Raw genomic sequence first — 17286 nt, 5'->3', positions numbered from 1 at the left:
AATAGGGGTCAGCAACCTCTGGCATGCGGCTCGCCAGGGTAAGCACCTTGGCGGGCCGGGCCAGTTTGTTTACCTGCCGCGTCAGCAGGTTCGGCGGACCGCATCTCCCACTGGCCACGGTTCGCCGTCCCAGCGATAATGTCACAATAAAAACAATGGGGGATTGGTTTAGCCTTTTTCAAAAAGTAACACTTCCCTGACATCCTTTACCCCTTCTCCGCTCACACGTTGCCCAAGACTGGACAGCACTCCTCTCACTTCTCTGCTGCCACCCCCTGCAATCACTACAGTTGCCCACTCACCCTCACTCTCCATATCCACCTTTACAGTATCTCTGCTGCTTTTCACAGACCCTGTGTCCTGTCTAGCCCTTTGAACCAGAGTGGAAGTCATTTTGCCTGTGGGCATAGCTTCGATCTCATTGAAAACAGTGGGAAGGGGGCAGTCAGTTTTATCAAGGACAGCATCACTTCCACATGCAGATAGACTGTAGGGAAATGGTGGCCATTGTGCTGGCTTCAGCCCCAGTTGGAGATAGTGGCTAGTTTGAAGAATGGAAAATGTGTGAGTTGGCAGCCTTTCATCTTTTCATGAGACGGGTTAAAAAAAACAACACCCAAAAGGTGCTAGAGTGGCAATAAAATTGTGAGAGTTGGGAAAACTGGTTACATACATTCTCCTCTACTTCCAGGCTTCATAACAGGAAGTGGGTTTTAGGAAGGCTTTGAATTGGGCACAGGAGGGTGAATAAATTCTCAGAGGACATTAGAAGTATAATGAAAAGAAAAAGACTCTTTGCTTCAAATATAAATTACTTGGCTTTGTAGTACATTTGCCCTTGTTCTTACTACTGTGTCCTAAATGATGAGTTTTAGCTTTTATTTTGTTGGTTTTTTTACTCTTGCTGGAGGTGGCTTCCGAGTATGTTCTAGAGATTGAACCTTCTGAATGGTTACCATTTTAAACATGCCTTGTGGGGGAAAAGTAATAACTGTTAAAACCATCTTCCTTCTGTCTCTCTCACACACCCGAATAAGGAATAGTTTTTACTTAAAAGGACACTGTCAAAATATTTTTCATATTTCTTAAATATCTAGTTGCTGTCTATAATCATCTCTTGAATTCAGATTAGTTTCTTACCAATTCTCCATTTATCGTGCACCTAACAGTGTTTTATTGTAGGGCATCCTTTAAGGGCTTCTAATATGTCAAGTGGGAGGTTGGGAGCAGAAGAGCACTAAAGCATTTTTATACTCACAGTATCAAATCTACATAATTTTTAAATAAGGAAAACCTAGGTCTAGTGATCTTGCTCAGTTTGCTTTCAAGGAATCTTTATTAATAAAATTCAAGAAAACGTGATAAGTATGTTACACTGTCTGGGTTCTGGGAATAGAGTAAGTAGTCGTTCATGCCTCAGAACTCTCACACAATGCATTTTGGAGTAAAATCTCCTTTCCTGGTGTCTGATTTATTAAGGTGCAGCACAACAAACCGTTCTCCTGGCTTTGCAAGATGAAAACAGTTCCTTTACTGGTCAGCAGTTTCACAGTTAGTCCTTCCCTCCAGGCAGAGTCCTTTCTGCCGCAAGGTGTGGGGCTCTCCAGTCTCAAGACCCTAAATAATGAAGCAGTCATACATGTCAGCCTTGTCCATCTGCAACATTTGGAAGTATTTCCTGTTATCATCTGGCCTTCCTCTTAGGCCCTTTATCCTAACCCTTTCTCAGGTTTCTTTCTGTACTTCCTTCTAAAAATTCTTGAATCTGGTCTGGCTTGTGGACTCCATTTCCCAGGCCTGGTTGCTGTCCGAAGCCCCACTTCCCCAGGTCTTGCCAAGACTCTGGTCTCTCCCTTACTTGAGAGTAGGCTGCCTCTTCTATAGCAGCGGTCTTGCTTTCATCCTGTGGTCATATGACTCTTCTCAGGCTATGTTTATACTTAAGAATTTTGCCAGCATAGCTTTGTCAGTTAGGAATGTGTATTGGGGAAGGGGGAGAAATAGGAAATCACATCAGTAACCAACATAGCTAAACTAGCAAAAGGCTTTGGGAAGATGCAGCTATCCTGACAAAGTCTATTTGCCAGTAAAAGCAGCATCTCCATTAGGACTTAGTAATGTCCTCTATCTGGAGGCTGCCATTCCAAAAACTCCATTTTCAAAGGGCTACATACCTAAAGCAAACATCCCATTCCACATGCCCAAAGGACTAGCACTTTGTTACAAGTACAGATATTCACTTAACTTAAGCAGTAGATTTGTCTGACTTTATTTTGGTGTTAGTACGATACCCTTTATGTAATCCACACATTTTTATCTTGTTTCTAATTACATATACATAAAGGCTCCCCTGCCGTGTGTTTGCAATCATAAAGTGCTCTCCTGTTTGGATATTAGGTACTCTAAGTGGCAGAAGAATAGCTCTTGCAGTCTCTCCCAGAGAGCAAACAAAAGCATTTTATATTGCCCTCTCCCCAACAAAAAAACCAAAAAACTTAAAATGAGCTTACAGAGCACCAACCTGAGGTAGGGAGTGTGGATCCAGGAAGAGCTCACTCTGACCTGCCAACCTAGAGCATGGCAGAGGTTTTTTTATATTGTGGTCCTGTAGTTGGTACATAGACTTTTGTAATATAAAAATTTCTTTTCTCTCCTCTTCCAACATAGCAAAAATGCATCAATCTGCTAGACACTCCATGGCACAAATTGATTTTTCCCTGACAAATTGACTGCTTAGCCAATATAACAACTATCTTTGCCATAATATACTGACCATGGATTTATGGGAATTCATCTTATATTATGTTAGCTATATTTACAAAAAGTTCATTTTGTTAAGACATTTTAGTTACATACTTTCAAGTAGAAAGTTTAGTAATATTGAAACAAATTAGAAGGAAGTATTTACGTATTAAAAAAAAAAATGAAATCCTAGATGGTAGTCAATGTCACATGCATTACAGTTAGTAATTCCAGTAGTGAATCCAATTTTTGGAGGTGACTTTATAGTTTTAAAATGCTGAAAAATATTTTTCATGAGTTCTAATAATATGCACAAGGTTGTTGCCCTATCCATAGGTTCACAGTGTGACTTCAGATGTGATCACTATTTCTTTGAGTTACCTTTCCAGTTTATGAGGTTAAATAAAAGGATCGCGATGGTGAATGTGAGAATGGAATATTGGCACTGGTAGTTTCAAAAGTGGAATACTGTAGAAACTGAAAGGTGGTGTGTTTTTTCTTTCCCTGAAATTCCATGGAAGTAGGCTTTTAAACTTTTTTTTTTGCCTGCTGCTTATAGCTCATCTTAATTGATTGACCTGTTACAGTTGTCATGGCTACTTTCACCTTTTCATATTCTCTGTATGTATAAATATCTTCTTTCTGTGTGTTCCATTCTGTGCATCTGAAGAGGTGAGCTGTAGCTCACAAAAGCTTATGCTGAAATAAATTTGTTAGTCTCTAAGGTGCCACAAGTACTCCTGTTCTTTTTGTTAATGTTTACTAATACATTCCAGTGGCTTAGTATCACAAGCATGTAGGACCACAGATCTAGTGATTGTAAACAAATATACAAAGTAATTAAAAAAAAAAAAAAGGCCATTATGCTGACTTCACAGTTCTGTAAGGATGCATCTCTTATCTGAAAGAGTTCACAGGGTGTAGATATCATCTGTTTCACACATTCAAGGAAAAAATGTAATAGTAATTTTCAAATAGTTTAACTATCAGCTGCTGAACCAAAAAAACATAACAGCTCTTCAGGGCAGGGATGCATCTTTTCTATGTTTTTGTACAGCATTCATTACATTAGGACAACAACCCCAATTTGGGGCATTACTATAATATAACTATTTACATAATATCCAAAACCAAACATTTTTTAAAATTTCTAGTTGTGTATGTTAACTGAAATTCTTTGAGTGATTGCTCATGACAATTCCAAGTAGGTTTGTGCGCGCCACATGCATGATCATCGAAAGATTTTTCCCTAGTGGTACCCATCAGGTCAGCTGTGGAGCCTCCTGGAGTGACATCTTCATGGCTGTGTACATAAGTCCCTGTCAGCCCACTGCCTCTTCAGTTCCTTCTTACTGCCAGTGGCAGTGGTTGGAGCGGCTCTCTCTTGCATTAGCAAGAGATTCCTTAGTGGACTCTCCCTTTCTCTCTGTAAATAGTTTGAAAGTTATAGTTAAGTTTTAGTTTGGGTTTACTCCACACACATAGTGCTTTGTTCCCATCCCGGGGACTGGGGCATGCCTCAGTCTCAGGACTTCAAGCCGTGCAGATCCTGCCTGAAGCCCATACCAAAGGAGACCCACCCAATTACTATCTAAAGTGTCTCAGGGAGGGACACCAGTCTAGCAGGTGTAAAATCTGCAGTGGTTTTAAGCCCAGAACTAAGGAGTGGGACTTTTGCTTAAAGCTTCTTCTAATGGAGTCAGCTCTTCAACCCCAACTTCCCCAGGCAGCATCTGAGCCAGTGCCAGGTGCTTCAGTGTGCAGCATGCCGGACTCGGTATGAGAAGCCCCAGCTCCGAGGAAGGGCTCATCTAAAGGGCTATGGCACTGCCATTCCCTGGCACTGAGGTCCAGCTCTAGTGCAAGGCACTGCTCACAGTCACTGGTGCTACACAAGAAAAAAAGATCTGCACCTCCCTGGTCAGATTCGGACTTCTCCTCAGAGTCGGAGGTGGACTCCTATGCTTCCAGGCAGAGCTAGCACCGCTCCTGGCACTGCCCTAGGCAAGATGAAGGGCAGCCAATGCCTGTAATGTCCTGGCCTCCACAGTGGCAGGGACCAACACAGTGGCCCTTCTGGACACCATCGGCCTACCGCCAAGTCTAGGGTCCAGGTTCCAGGTCCCTGCCAGTGGTGTCAGAGGCACTAATCCGTCCATCAGCCACGTCTGTAGCCCAAGAGCCTCTCTGGGATAGGAATGCACAAGCCCAGGCTAATGAGGACGTCCGCACTGAAGCAGCTGCGGCGCTGGGTGCTAGTGTCATTTCCTGCACCTCTCAAGGCGTGCAAGGGGATCCCCTTGAGCCAGAGGGGCAAGAGGACCCCATGCCTCCAAGGACGTTGTCCTTGTCCTCCTTGGATGAAGTGGTAGTAGGCACCTCCACCACTCTTCCTGCTATGGACACCAGGGCCCATCAAGACCTGCTCAGGAGGGTGGCCCAGAACCTGAATTTGCAAGCAGAGGAGGTCTCTGAGGATACGGATCCCATGGTGGATATACTGGCCCCTGAAGAGCCCTCAAGGGTGGCTCTGCCCCTCATCAAAACCATCCAGAATACCACCAAGGCTCTGTGTCACACACCCACCTCTGTCCCACTGACAGCCAAAGGTGCAGAATCCGAATACTTTGTGCCTTCTAAGGGGTATGAGCACCTCTGGGGACCTGGTGGTGGAGGTAGTGAACCACAAAGAGCACCGGGGCAACTGGGGCCTACCCCCAATCCAAGGACGCTATGAAGCTGGACCTCTTCAGTCAGAAAGTCTACTCAACCGTGGGGTCCAGCTTCACTTAGCGAATCAGCGTGCGGTCCTGAGCCCCTGTGCTTATAATTCCTGGAGCTCTCTGGCCAAATTCCAGGAATTACTCCCAGCTGACTGCTGCTCTGAGTTTGGAGCAGTTCTAGAGGAGGGAAAGATGGTTGCCAGGATCTCTCTTCTGGCCGTCCTGAACTGAGCTGACTCGGCCACCCACACTATGAGCATGGCCATAGCTATGAGATGCAGCTCTTGGCCTCAGGTCTCAGGGCTCCTGCATGAGGTCCAGAACACAATTCAGGACCTGCACTTTGACTGCTCCAGCATCTTTGCTGAACAGATAGACTCAAGACTGCATAAGCTCAAGGACTTGTGGGTGACCCTCAAGTCTTTGGGGCTGCACACACCAGCCCCACAAAGAAAGGCGTTTAAGCCCCAGACTGCCCAACGATTGTACCCTGCCCCTCCTAAACAGGACTACAGTAGGAAGTGGGGCAGAAGGAGCCGCTTATCTCGGTCCTCCTCCAGTCAAGGGAAGGGCTCGGTTAAGCAGACCTCAGGCTCAGAGCCAAACTTTTGAAGGTGTGCCCCAAGACGCACTTGTTCAATACCTGGGTCTTTCCCCTCCCCTGTGAACTGTCTATCCCCATTTCTGCCATGTCTGGGCTCAAATAACATCAGACCATTTGGGTCCTGAGCACAGAAGAATTGCAATATTCTCTCCAATTCTGTTTCCTCCTGCCCTTCCTGTACCTCTTCAGGGACACTTCTTCTGAGCAACTTCTAGAGCAGGAGGTGCAAACGCTCCTACAGCTGGGGATGATAAAGGAGGTTCCTCTGGAGTTTGGGGGCAAGGGATTCTACTCCCGCTACTTCTTAATCCCCAAGACCAAATGTGGGCTCAGGCCCATTTTAGACCTGTGAAACCTCAACAAATTCACAAAAAAACTGAAGTTCTGCATGGTCTCCCTGGCCTCCATCATTACCTCTCTGGATCCGGGTACTGATATGCGGCCTTAACTTGAAGGGCTTCCACGTACTTCCACATCTCTGTAATCCGTTGTCACAGACAATTTCTGGTATTTGTGGTCAGCGGCACGCAGGGTGAAAGTAACTTACCGGTGGAGGAACCTGTGAGCCTGGTACGTATGACGTTCCTCAATCTCTGTCTCATCCTCAATGTGGCAAAGTCAACTCTGGGTCCCACTCAAACAATAGAATTCATTGGGGCCCTCCTGGGCTCCATCCAGGCCAGGCCTTCCTGTCCGAGTCTCGTTTTCTAGCCACAGAGATCATCATGAAAGGTTTCCGCTGGTTCCCCACCATGATTGCTAGAAACTGCCTAAAATTACTCAGGCATATGGCAATGTGCACTTACGCAACACGCAACGCAGCACGCAAGGCTGCAGCCTCCATCCCCTCCATGTGTGGCTGGCCCAAGCATACAGCCCAAACCTGGACCATCAGGACAGTCTGGTCATGCTTTCTCCTCGGGCTCTCGAGTCCCTCCGGTGGTGGCTTGATTCATAGTCAGTCTGTGTGGGAGTACCTTTTTCCAAACCTCTCCGACTAGGCATCATCAGCTGTATCTTCCTGAGGTAGGGATCTCACGACATGAAGCAACAGGAAGTGCCAGTAGGTCTGCCCTTTCTTGAATCACAGCCCTGGCTCGATCATGTATACCTTTATCCTCTCACGAATGGGGTGCCTGCTGTATGTGTGCCTGCAATTCCCTCTCATCCACAAGGTCCTCCTCAAGGTCCAGCAGGACAAGGCTTTGCTGATTCTCATAGTGCGAGCATGGCACTGCCAACATTAGTTCTCCAAGCTGTTGAACCTCTTGGTGGACATGCCCATGACATTGCCCCTGATTCCAGACTTTATCACACAGGACCACGGCCACCTTCAGCAATCCAACCTGCAGTCTTGGCACCTCACTGCTTGGAAAATCCATGGCTAAACCCACTAGAGCACCAGTGCTCTGATTCAATTAGGGAAGTTCTCCTTGGCAGTAGAAAGCCACTTATCTAGTCAAGTGGAAAAGGTTCTCTATTTGGTCTGCACAGAAGGGCACCCCTCCTTTGCAGTCCTCAATCCCTTTTTATACTGGACTACTTACTCTATTTAAAGCAGCATGGGCTGGCAGTCTCATCAATCCAGGTGCAGCTGGCAGCTATTTCCGCTTCCCACCTATACGCAGCAGGGCTGTTCGTATTTGCTAACCCCATGGTTGGATGCTTCCTTAAAGGGCTAGACAGACTGTACCCCTAGGTGTGGCAACTGGTGTCTCTTGGGACCTTAACATGGTCCTCTCAAGGCTCATGAGGCCTCCTTTCAAACCTCTAGCAATATGTTCTCTGCTTTATCTCTGTTGTAAAGAGGAGTTTTTCGTGGCTATAACGTTAGCTAGAAGAGTGCCTGAGCTCAAAGCTTTAATGTCTGAGCCTCCTTTATACAGTATTTTATAAGGACAAGGTACAATTGCGGCCACACCCAGCCTTTGTCCCTAAGGTTGTTTCACTATTTCATGTAAATCAGGACATCTTTTTACCAGCGTTCTTCCCAAAGCCACATACTAATGACCGGGAATGCAGGCTCCTTCCATGAATGTTAGACCAGTGCTGGCTTTTTATATTGAGTGGACAAAGCCGTTCAGGAAGTCGACACAACTCTTCATTGCCGTTGCTGAGAGAATGAAAGGACTGCCGGTCTCATCCCAATGAATCTCTTTTTGGATTATGGCCTGTATCAACATGTGCTACAATCTGACAAAGATACCGGCCCCAGCATCGATGGTGCGCTCCATGAGAATGCAAGTTTCATCTGCAGCGTTTCTGAAGCAGGTCCCCATTCAGGATGTCTTCAGGGAGGTGACATGGTCGTCTCTTCGTACCTTTACGTCGCACTACGCCATCATGCAACAGGCTAGAGACAATGCTGCATTTGGTAGAGCTATGCTACAGTCTGCAACTCGGTGAACTCCGACCCCTCCTCCAGGGGACTGCTTGGCAGTCACCTACTTGGAATTGACATGAGCAATCACTCAAGGAAAAAATGGTTCCCTACTTTTCATAACTGTTGTTTGAGATGTGTTGCTCATATCTGTTCTAAGAGCCATCCGCCTCTCTATGTCAGAGTATCTGGCAAGAAGGAACTGAAGAGGTGGTGGGTTGGCAGAAGGGTGACCAGATGTCCTGATTTTATAGGGACAGTCTCGATTTTGGGGTCTTTTTCTTATATAGGTTCCTATTACCCCTCACCCCCTGTCCCGATTTTTCACATTTGCTGTCTGGTCACCCTAGTTGGCAGGGACATATGTACCCAGCCATGAAGGTGCCACTCCAGGGAGCTCCACAGCTGACCCGATGGTTACTGCTAGGGAAATACCTTCCGATCATGCACCTGGTGCACACACCTACTTGGAATGGACATGAGCAACACATCTTGAACAACAGTTACGAAAGGTAGGGAACCATTTTTTATAAGCTTTGATCAGGCTGGGCTTTCAAGGTTTATATCTGCATTGTTGTTGCCCATTAATAGTTACATTTGACATGCTAGTTATTCCCTGCTATCTTTGTTTCAAATGTAATTTCAGAAGTATCTTATACTGCTAATGAAGGATGCTACTTTTCCATCAGACCTTTTATCCAGTTAGAACTCAAGACATTTTATAAATTTCTGATGTGCCATAATACAACAAATTTTGTTTCCAGTTTATTGGGTATACAGCAGATAGGTTACAGATCCGATACTCTGTGTGAGACTAGCAGCTTTTAATCTAGTGCCAAGAGGAGTATAGTGGTACTCTCGAATAACCTTTTCTATTTCATTCACAAACTGTAGTTCGGTGTTCTCTCAGATAACTGCATTCTTCTCTTCTTACCAAGGGCACCAAGTCCTTGTAGGTGTAATTTGTATGTTCATAATTGATGTAAACTGCTCTTTGACTTTAGCGTCACCCTGGGGAGTTTTAGAAAAGACTTTGTAAGGCTGCTATCCCTTTTCAGCTGTTTGTGATAGCTCTTGTGAGACTAAGTAGAGACTTCCAGTTCTGTTTACCACTATGCCAATTAAACCTTTGACAGTTGTTTAAAACTCTCATGTCATAGGTTTAATTGACTCAGTGGTGGTAATTCTGAAAGATCTTGGAATCTTGTCTATGGAAGCCAGTGATAGCACCCAGTAGGAATTTGTTCCTAAAATTCCCAAGTGTAGATTGAGTTCTAGGGCACATGAACATGTGAACCGTTAGAGATTTTAGGGACTAATAGCTCCAATGGCATGAAGTTAGAGCAATCTCTGCTGTATTTGCAAAAGATACTGAAAAATTAACCTTTTGGTTGTTGCAGTGCAACTTAAAAATGTAAATTTGCTTTTGTTAGTTAACTGTACTCAAAAATAAAACACTGTAAATCTTTAGTGCCTATAAGTCCACTCAATCCTACTTCTTGTTCAGCCAATTGCTAAGACAAGTTTGTTTCCATTTATAGGGTCCTACCTCTGATTCCCCCCCCCACCCCCCGTTTCCCCACATAATACACTTTCACAATAAAGAGATTGCACTACAGTACTTATATAAGGTAAACTGAAAAAAATACCATTTATTTATCTTTATTACAGTGCAAATATTTGTAACAAAAATTAAGTGAATATTATACATTTTGTATTCTGTGTTGTAACTGAAATCAATTTATTATTATTATTATTTACTATATTTTTGGATATTTTTCTACATTTTCAAATATTTTATAATGAATTTAAATTTGGTGTTCTGTTATTTAACAGTGTGATTAAAACTGCGATTAATCACAATTTTTTTTTAATCATTTGACAGCCCTAGTTTATTCCTTTGATGTTTGGATGAGAAATTTTCATTATTTTAGTGAAGGGGATGTTAATGTACTGTACCATCTTTATTTGTGTTGGGAATTTTTATTTTGGAATCTTGCACTGATTGGTCTTTATCAGTTGTATAAATGGATTTCACAGTAGTTGTTCAAAATGTCTATGGTTTGAATGTTGTCATAGTTCAATATACTTGATTAGATGATACAATTAAGCATAAGGTTAAATGTGAAGATGGTGTTACTGTAACTTGGAGAGCTCTTGGACAAAGGGAAGTTCTATATCTCTGTAAATTGTATTTGGGGATATAGTAAAAGTATAAATTAGTAACATTGGAAGTAGCAGTACTTCTGTTAATGTACAAAGGAAAGTACTAAACTTTAGTTCTGAAACCTCTCTAGGTACTGTATTTTGCTGGTTTGTGAACTTCAGTTTTCTTACATTAAATTTGAAGTTGGCCTGGTGGAAGAGAGCAGAAATGTAATATTTTGTCAGACAAGATTGTGGCATTGCGCACTGTTTTTTCCCTTATTCACAGGGAAGCCCTAATATCCTTGATTTCCTTCAGAAGGAGCAGTTTATATGCTGTCAAGGGAGCAGTGACCAGGGAAAGTCTGAAGTAAATGGATTTTAAATGTATAAGCAGACACTGTAAGATCTTGTCTTTACAAATGAAAGTTTCTTAATCTAGATCTGAGACCAATTATTAGACTTGCAGTAATACTGCACTGTGAAAAATTAAGTTTGAGACTCATACTTGGTTATCTGGCTGCTTCTGGGACTATAAGAATGAGTGAGTGCATGGCAGTGCTTCCTTGATGCTTTTTGGGATGTCCCTGGTGAAGGAGATGGCGCTAATTGATAAGGATGCTAAAATGGCTCCCATCGGTGTCATTACACAAATCACAGCAAATGTTTGCTTTAGCTACCAATTTTTAGTGACGAACAACACAGGTTCAGTGAACAACTTACATTTCATTTGTCACCCCTAGGCTAAAATGTTCTTCTGTACTTTTGTTTCATTTTCCAGTTTGTACAGCCCCATTTGCACAACTTTATGTATTTGATCATTAGATATTTACATCATAATGCTTATTTTATTTATTTGAATTACAAGTTAAAGCAAGAAAGCCCAACAGTGACTGCTGGTGTGTTTAAAAGGTTTTGAAAAGATCAGCATGGAATATCAGAAGTTCCTAATGTGTTAAATTTGAACAGTTTGTGAAATAAAACATTCTCCCACATCCCAAAAAGATTCATTTGATTATAAATAGTACTCTTGTACAGATATCTTTTTGTAAATTTCTAGTTCAATACTTATAGTTCATATAACATCACTCAGGTGGCATAACTATGCAAACGTGATTTCTGAAACCCAGTATAAGCCAAACATATGGTCCTCATTTCTTGCAAAATAGTGGATTGCTTTTTTATAAAGTGCATAAATGATTGTGCAAAGGGAATGATCACACAGGTTCCTGGGTAAACCATGTGCTCTCTTTAATTTCTTTAAACACAACAAGTTGCAAATTGGAGGTCACAAACTAGCATTTCCATTTTTTAAAAACAAAATAACCAAGTTGGCGGAGACCTTTGAAGAAATAATATAGCACTTTTTAAATCAATTTTTAGATTTCTGTGCTTTACAGTATTTCAAAAGAGCTATGTAAACTGGAAGTAAATTCCATCATGTATCAAACAGAAAAGAGGATGTTGGGAGCAAATGGTCCTAAAATAAATCTCTTTAAAAATGCCACTTTGGTACAAGAAGCAGTTTTAGGTGTCCATAAAAATTACATAGTTCAGTCAGCAGAAATATCTATTGTCAGTTAAGATTTTCTTTATTCATAGGACCCTGTAGTATATATGCTTCTTTTATTATTTATTTCTTTATTTATTTCTTATAGAACATAACTTATGGAACTGGTGAAAACATATAGTTTGTAAAGCAAGCCGGGGGGGGGGGGGGGAAGCAGGTTTCTTAGATTAGGAGCAGGCCCTAAGCTGATTTCAGTTGGAGCAGGATCAAGCCCTTTCTCATTTGTTTACTTTTCTGTACAACTGATAGTGGAAACCTGACTCACTTCATAATTAGTCTTCAGTCAGAAGCTGATGCTTCCTAGATATAGTTAGACCATTAAATATATGGTTTCTAAATCCATTTGTATCTTTATTGAAGGCTAATGTTGGTTGGTAAGATTTCTTTCCTAGTGTCTCTGATCACCAGATATTTACCACAAGAAATATCAAAAGCACCCAAGGAAAAGGAGAGGCATACAAAACAATTTTTTAAGGATAGATTTAAAATAAAAAGCATGTTAAAAGTTCATTTAATATTGTGCAGATTTCCGGGTTGTAGCATCTGCTGTCTTTTCAGTTGACTGTTAGGAAAGCAGAAAGCACTTAATAGACATTTATTTTTATTTATTAATGTGGTTGTGGTATTTCAAATAAGATTGGGTACTCAGCCATTTTGTGTTTATGGAAAAACTAATTTGTTCATGTTGCATCTCTTTCAGTAATAGTTATGCAAGAGTGCGAGCTGTGGTGATGACCCGTGATGACTCAAGTGGTGGATGGTTACCACTTGGAGGGGGTGGACTAAGCTGTGTTACGGTCTTCAAAGCCATTCATCAAGAAGAGAACAGTTATGCTGATTTTCTTATCCACGGAGAACGACTCAGGGATAAAACGGTAACAAATTACATTATGAATACAACATATGTATAACTTGATAGAGCCTAAAAGTAACACCTACATGTTGTTGTTCTGCAGAATAATTAAACTTCTTAGCCATAGTTGTTTCCACTTTCTGTTGCCTGATTTTACACTGTCTAAATAGTCATATGCCTAAAAGAGCAAGTACCATTTATTTTTTGACTCTTCTTAAATTTTCTTCCCATATCTCTAATATTAAGTGTTGCCTTTCAGAAGTTCAAAAATACACTTTTTGGCAAACAATTAGTTTTTCTCCCCTCTGTCTTTCTGAGGAAGCTTCATACTAACCTTTTTTTTTCTGTGTGCGCATTGGCAAAATCAGTGAAGACAGCAAAGTGCAGAAAAGTACAAGCATGCAACATTCTTGAAGCTCATTTAAAAAAAAAAAAAAAAAGACCAGAAGGAATTCCATGTTGAACTATAAACATTTTATTCTGGGTCAAATTTTTCACCTAGAGTAAGGCAGTTTCTATAGTTATTGCTTGAAAATGACCTGTCTGGACTCTGATAAAATAAATACTAGAAAACATTGCATTGCTTGAAAACCACACAGTCTGAATTGCAGGGCTATGAACTCTTCATACATGTAAGAGATGAAACTCTTTTGAAGTGTGCAGTTTCCTTTTAGGATAAAAGATCTGTGTTGCTAATTCTCACATGTGAGTACCTGCTCCTCCAGGACTGATCAATTTTCTGCCTTTATTTCAGCGGTTAGGAAGGAGGTCCTATGATGCTGTCACCGTCCCCATAGCAAGTGGTGGTTGGTTCCCAAACACTGTTGAAAGCCTTGGACCCTCTTCCTCCTCCCTTTGACCAGCACCCAGCAGGCTCAGAAGCTGAGGGTATTAGTGATCCCACATTGTTTAGATTTTTCTCACAAACCTTTTTTCCTAGCCCTAACCAGCCTCTGACTAGACCTCCATAAACTATAAGATTCTAATAAGGTGCTAAATTCCATCAAAGTAGCACTGTCTCTTTTTTCCCCCTGCACAATGCAACCTGTGACATGCTTAGGCTGTCAGCCAGATCCCTCTCTGCAACACGCTCTTTTGATTGGATAAAAGGGAATGACATGACCAGAAAGGGAAAAGCTGTTAAAAGGAGTTTCTTGGTGAGCTTTGACTTTGGAAGAGCTGATGGATCACCCAAGTCATCAGTGGAAAAGGGCAAACTTTCCCCATCATCCTTGGACTAGTTCAGCATGAAGGAAAAGGTACCAGTATTTGAAGCTGACAAATTTGGTGAATCTTATTCACTCACCCGTAACAAATAAAGAGCCTTCAACCCATTGCCTATCTCATCTAAAGAAGCTCTTAAGAAATGTGTAGGAAGATCGGAGCAGTTGTTCCAAATCTTAGATTCTCTGATAAAGATTGTGAAATAAGTGATCCACTCAACTTTGAAAATGGATTTTCCCTTCTATTCCAGCCATACTATATTCATGTAGACAAGTCAGTTAAATTATCTTCAGACTGCAGGAATTACTCTTCTTTTCCTTTATCTCAATCACTACTTCTCTCAACACAAAACATTTCCATTGAAGTGACTGGAGCAAGGAGCATCCTCAAAGAGTTGTTTGCAGACCAGATAATGGAGAGCTTGCTAAAATGATCTTTGAATCTTTCTCTCTTGCTTTGCAAGCAGCCATAGCCTTCATAGTCTCTTCTTGAACAGTCCTTTTTATCCTCTGATCCCAGTTTCATGAGCCAGAGAGGCTACCATTTGAGACAGTTTCTCCTCCAAAGTCCTGACATCTCAAAACTTGTTCCTCACATAGGAGGTCTGAAACTTTTCTCTTCCTTTGCAGGTACTATGTCCAGCAGTTATGCTTTCTAAACTGGGGCAATTCCTCATGGAATCCCAAGACACATCCTCTCTGACCTTCTTTCTCATTACTCTGGTTCTAGAGCACAAAGAGGTCTTTTAGTTCCTGTTTGGGAATTTAGTGGGAGGGATATAAAAAGGAAAATATTCGCATAGTACTGCTTTGGGTTTTGTTGTTGTTGTCGTTGTTGTTGTTTTCTGGAGTTTCATGTTGTATAAACACAGATTTTTAGACCAGATGGTATCATTATGATCATATAATTGAATTTCCTGCATAATACCGGTCATTTCCTGTAACGTACCCAACATCATGTGGTAGGACCAAAGCATGTGTTTTAGAAAGCCATCTAATACCGAATTCAGTACACCAAATTACAGAGAATTCACCACATTCCTTGGAAATCTGTTTCAGTGGTTAATTACTCTGCATTCAAACTGAAAATAAAGTGCAAATTTAGTATTTACTCAAACATCAAACTACAACCTTTAGAACTTGTTAAGCCCATTGCAAAAGTAGAAAATGGGCAGATTTACCAAGCTGATGTGAGGTGAGGGATTGGAAATTAAATTAGGTGGTGGTGGTGGTTGTTCGGGGTTTTTTAGACCAAAGTTTTTGGTTCCTGCCTCATGTGATCTATTTGGTATCTAGTTCACTGAGAAGATAGTGAGGTTTTGCATTTGGCATGAGCATGCTCTGGTCCCGGAGGGCAGACCCTTTATCTAGTTTTCTGGAATCTCATACACATTCAGAACAATCAACTTTTGGTGTGTGTGTGCCCCCATCCCCAATTTCAATACTATATTTATTTCTGTACCACTGACATACACCTGGCTACACCTGTACTTAGATGTTACTTAAGTTCTAGGGAAGGTGCCTCTTTAAATGAATACCAGTAGAGTGAGGAAGATAACTAGAATGCACGCAAGAAGTTTGTTTCCAGTGCAGTCTGAGCAAACAATGTGAGAAACTCCTGTAAAATACAGATACCAATACAGCTTGGAAAAGGAGTTGCTGTGTAGCTAATTATGGGGATAGATGTTTGGTAAGAGAGTAAAAGGAGGCTGTACATTTGTATTGTCCCTGACTTCAGAGGAAAGCTGCTGTAATCCAAAAGCTAATGTAGTGACTCAACAGGAAAGATCTGATACCTCAGGTGATTTAGGATAACTGTTAGGATAAAAGAAACGACCCCATATCCAACTAGTAGCTAGGGTAGGTGGGGACATCCTCAGACAATGATATTTCATCAGAGGGACTACAGCAAGCTGTAAGACAGCCTTTTAAGGTATGTCTACACTGCAATGTAAGCCCAGGGTTAGTGGAGCTTGAGTCAGTTGACTCTCGTTAGGTGACTCTGGGCTTGAGCATCTCAGTTGTATTTTAACCATATTTTAAGACTTTTTTCTAACGTGTGCTTGAACGTAGTTCTCTGGCGTCCATATTGCAATGCACAGACCCAAGTCAAAGTAATAATATCCCAGAGTCCCTAGTGCCCTGGAAATGTGACCACTCTCGCTCTGGGACTGGGAAACTTGACTGCCCTCCCTACACTTTACCAGGAAGCAGCTTGTTTAGAAAAAGTCTCCATCAGTTTGCTCTCCATTGCAAAGCCACGAGGCTCTTTGATAGTGTCCTTTTAGATCAGAGATCAGAAGAGAATGAGTTAATGTTGACTTGAGCTGCTGCTCTTTGCAACGGGGTGGGGGAGGGAGGCTTCTGTTTTCAATAGGTTGGATTTTAGATTGTTGGGATAGAGAGGACTAAGGAAGTATCCCCATACAATTGTGAGATACTTCCAGCTGACTCCCAGGATCCCAGTCAAGTGGGGCAGCCTCAATACTGCAAAGCAACAGGGCTCAGACCCTGGGTGTGGCTTTAGTTGATCTGCAGGGTCCTGGGTTAGTGTAATTACAGTGGAGATGTGAAGGGTAGACTTCAACCCAGGCTCCAGCACAGGCTTACTTGCAGTGTAGACATACCCTTAGTCAAGGAACAAATGGATGATGCTAAGAGCTGTTAGATTATCATCCTTCCTACATTGTTAAAATTTGTGTAGTTGCTAGTTTGAATGATCTTATTGTAAATTCTGTGTTCAAGCATGTAAGTCTTGGCCCATTCTCTTCTCTTTTCTGCAAATGGACAGGAAGTGTGTGCTTTTTTTAAATCTCAACTCTGTTCAGATTTGGTTGTGTTATCCCTATCAAGTTGTTTGGTAGTGCTCTGGAAGGAGACAGAACTGTGTCCTTAAGCCAAGAAAGTTGGACACCACAACTGTTAAAGTCAAAGGAGTGGAGAAAGTTTCTGTCTTCCTCCACAATAGAGCCTGTAGAGACCACTATGACACAAAGTGTGAGCCGCTGCCGCCCCTCCCGCAGCTTCCCGCCTCCAGCTGCATCAG

The 17286-nt window shown here is 42.1% G+C and overlaps 1 protein-coding gene across 1 annotated transcript in view; it reads left to right on the top strand.

The window, feature by feature from the left end:
* Window positions 1-17286, top strand: part of SPRED1 (sprouty related EVH1 domain containing 1) — a 118198-nt gene that overhangs the window by 42226 nt on the left and 58686 nt on the right. Inside the window, exon 2 of the mRNA XM_032783913.2 lies at window positions 12865-13039. Within this exon, the coding sequence (XP_032639804.1) occupies window positions 12865-13039 (175 nt within the window). The remainder of the gene's footprint in view (window positions 1-12864; window positions 13040-17286) is intronic.

The sequence above is a fragment of the Chelonoidis abingdonii genome, chromosome 4, assembly GCF_003597395.2.
Source record: "Chelonoidis abingdonii isolate Lonesome George chromosome 4, CheloAbing_2.0, whole genome shotgun sequence".
Lineage (NCBI taxonomy): Eukaryota > Metazoa > Chordata > Testudines > Testudinidae > Chelonoidis > Chelonoidis abingdonii.
Note: the sequence above shows the minus strand (reverse complement) of the source record. Positions and strands in the feature narration are given on the sequence as shown.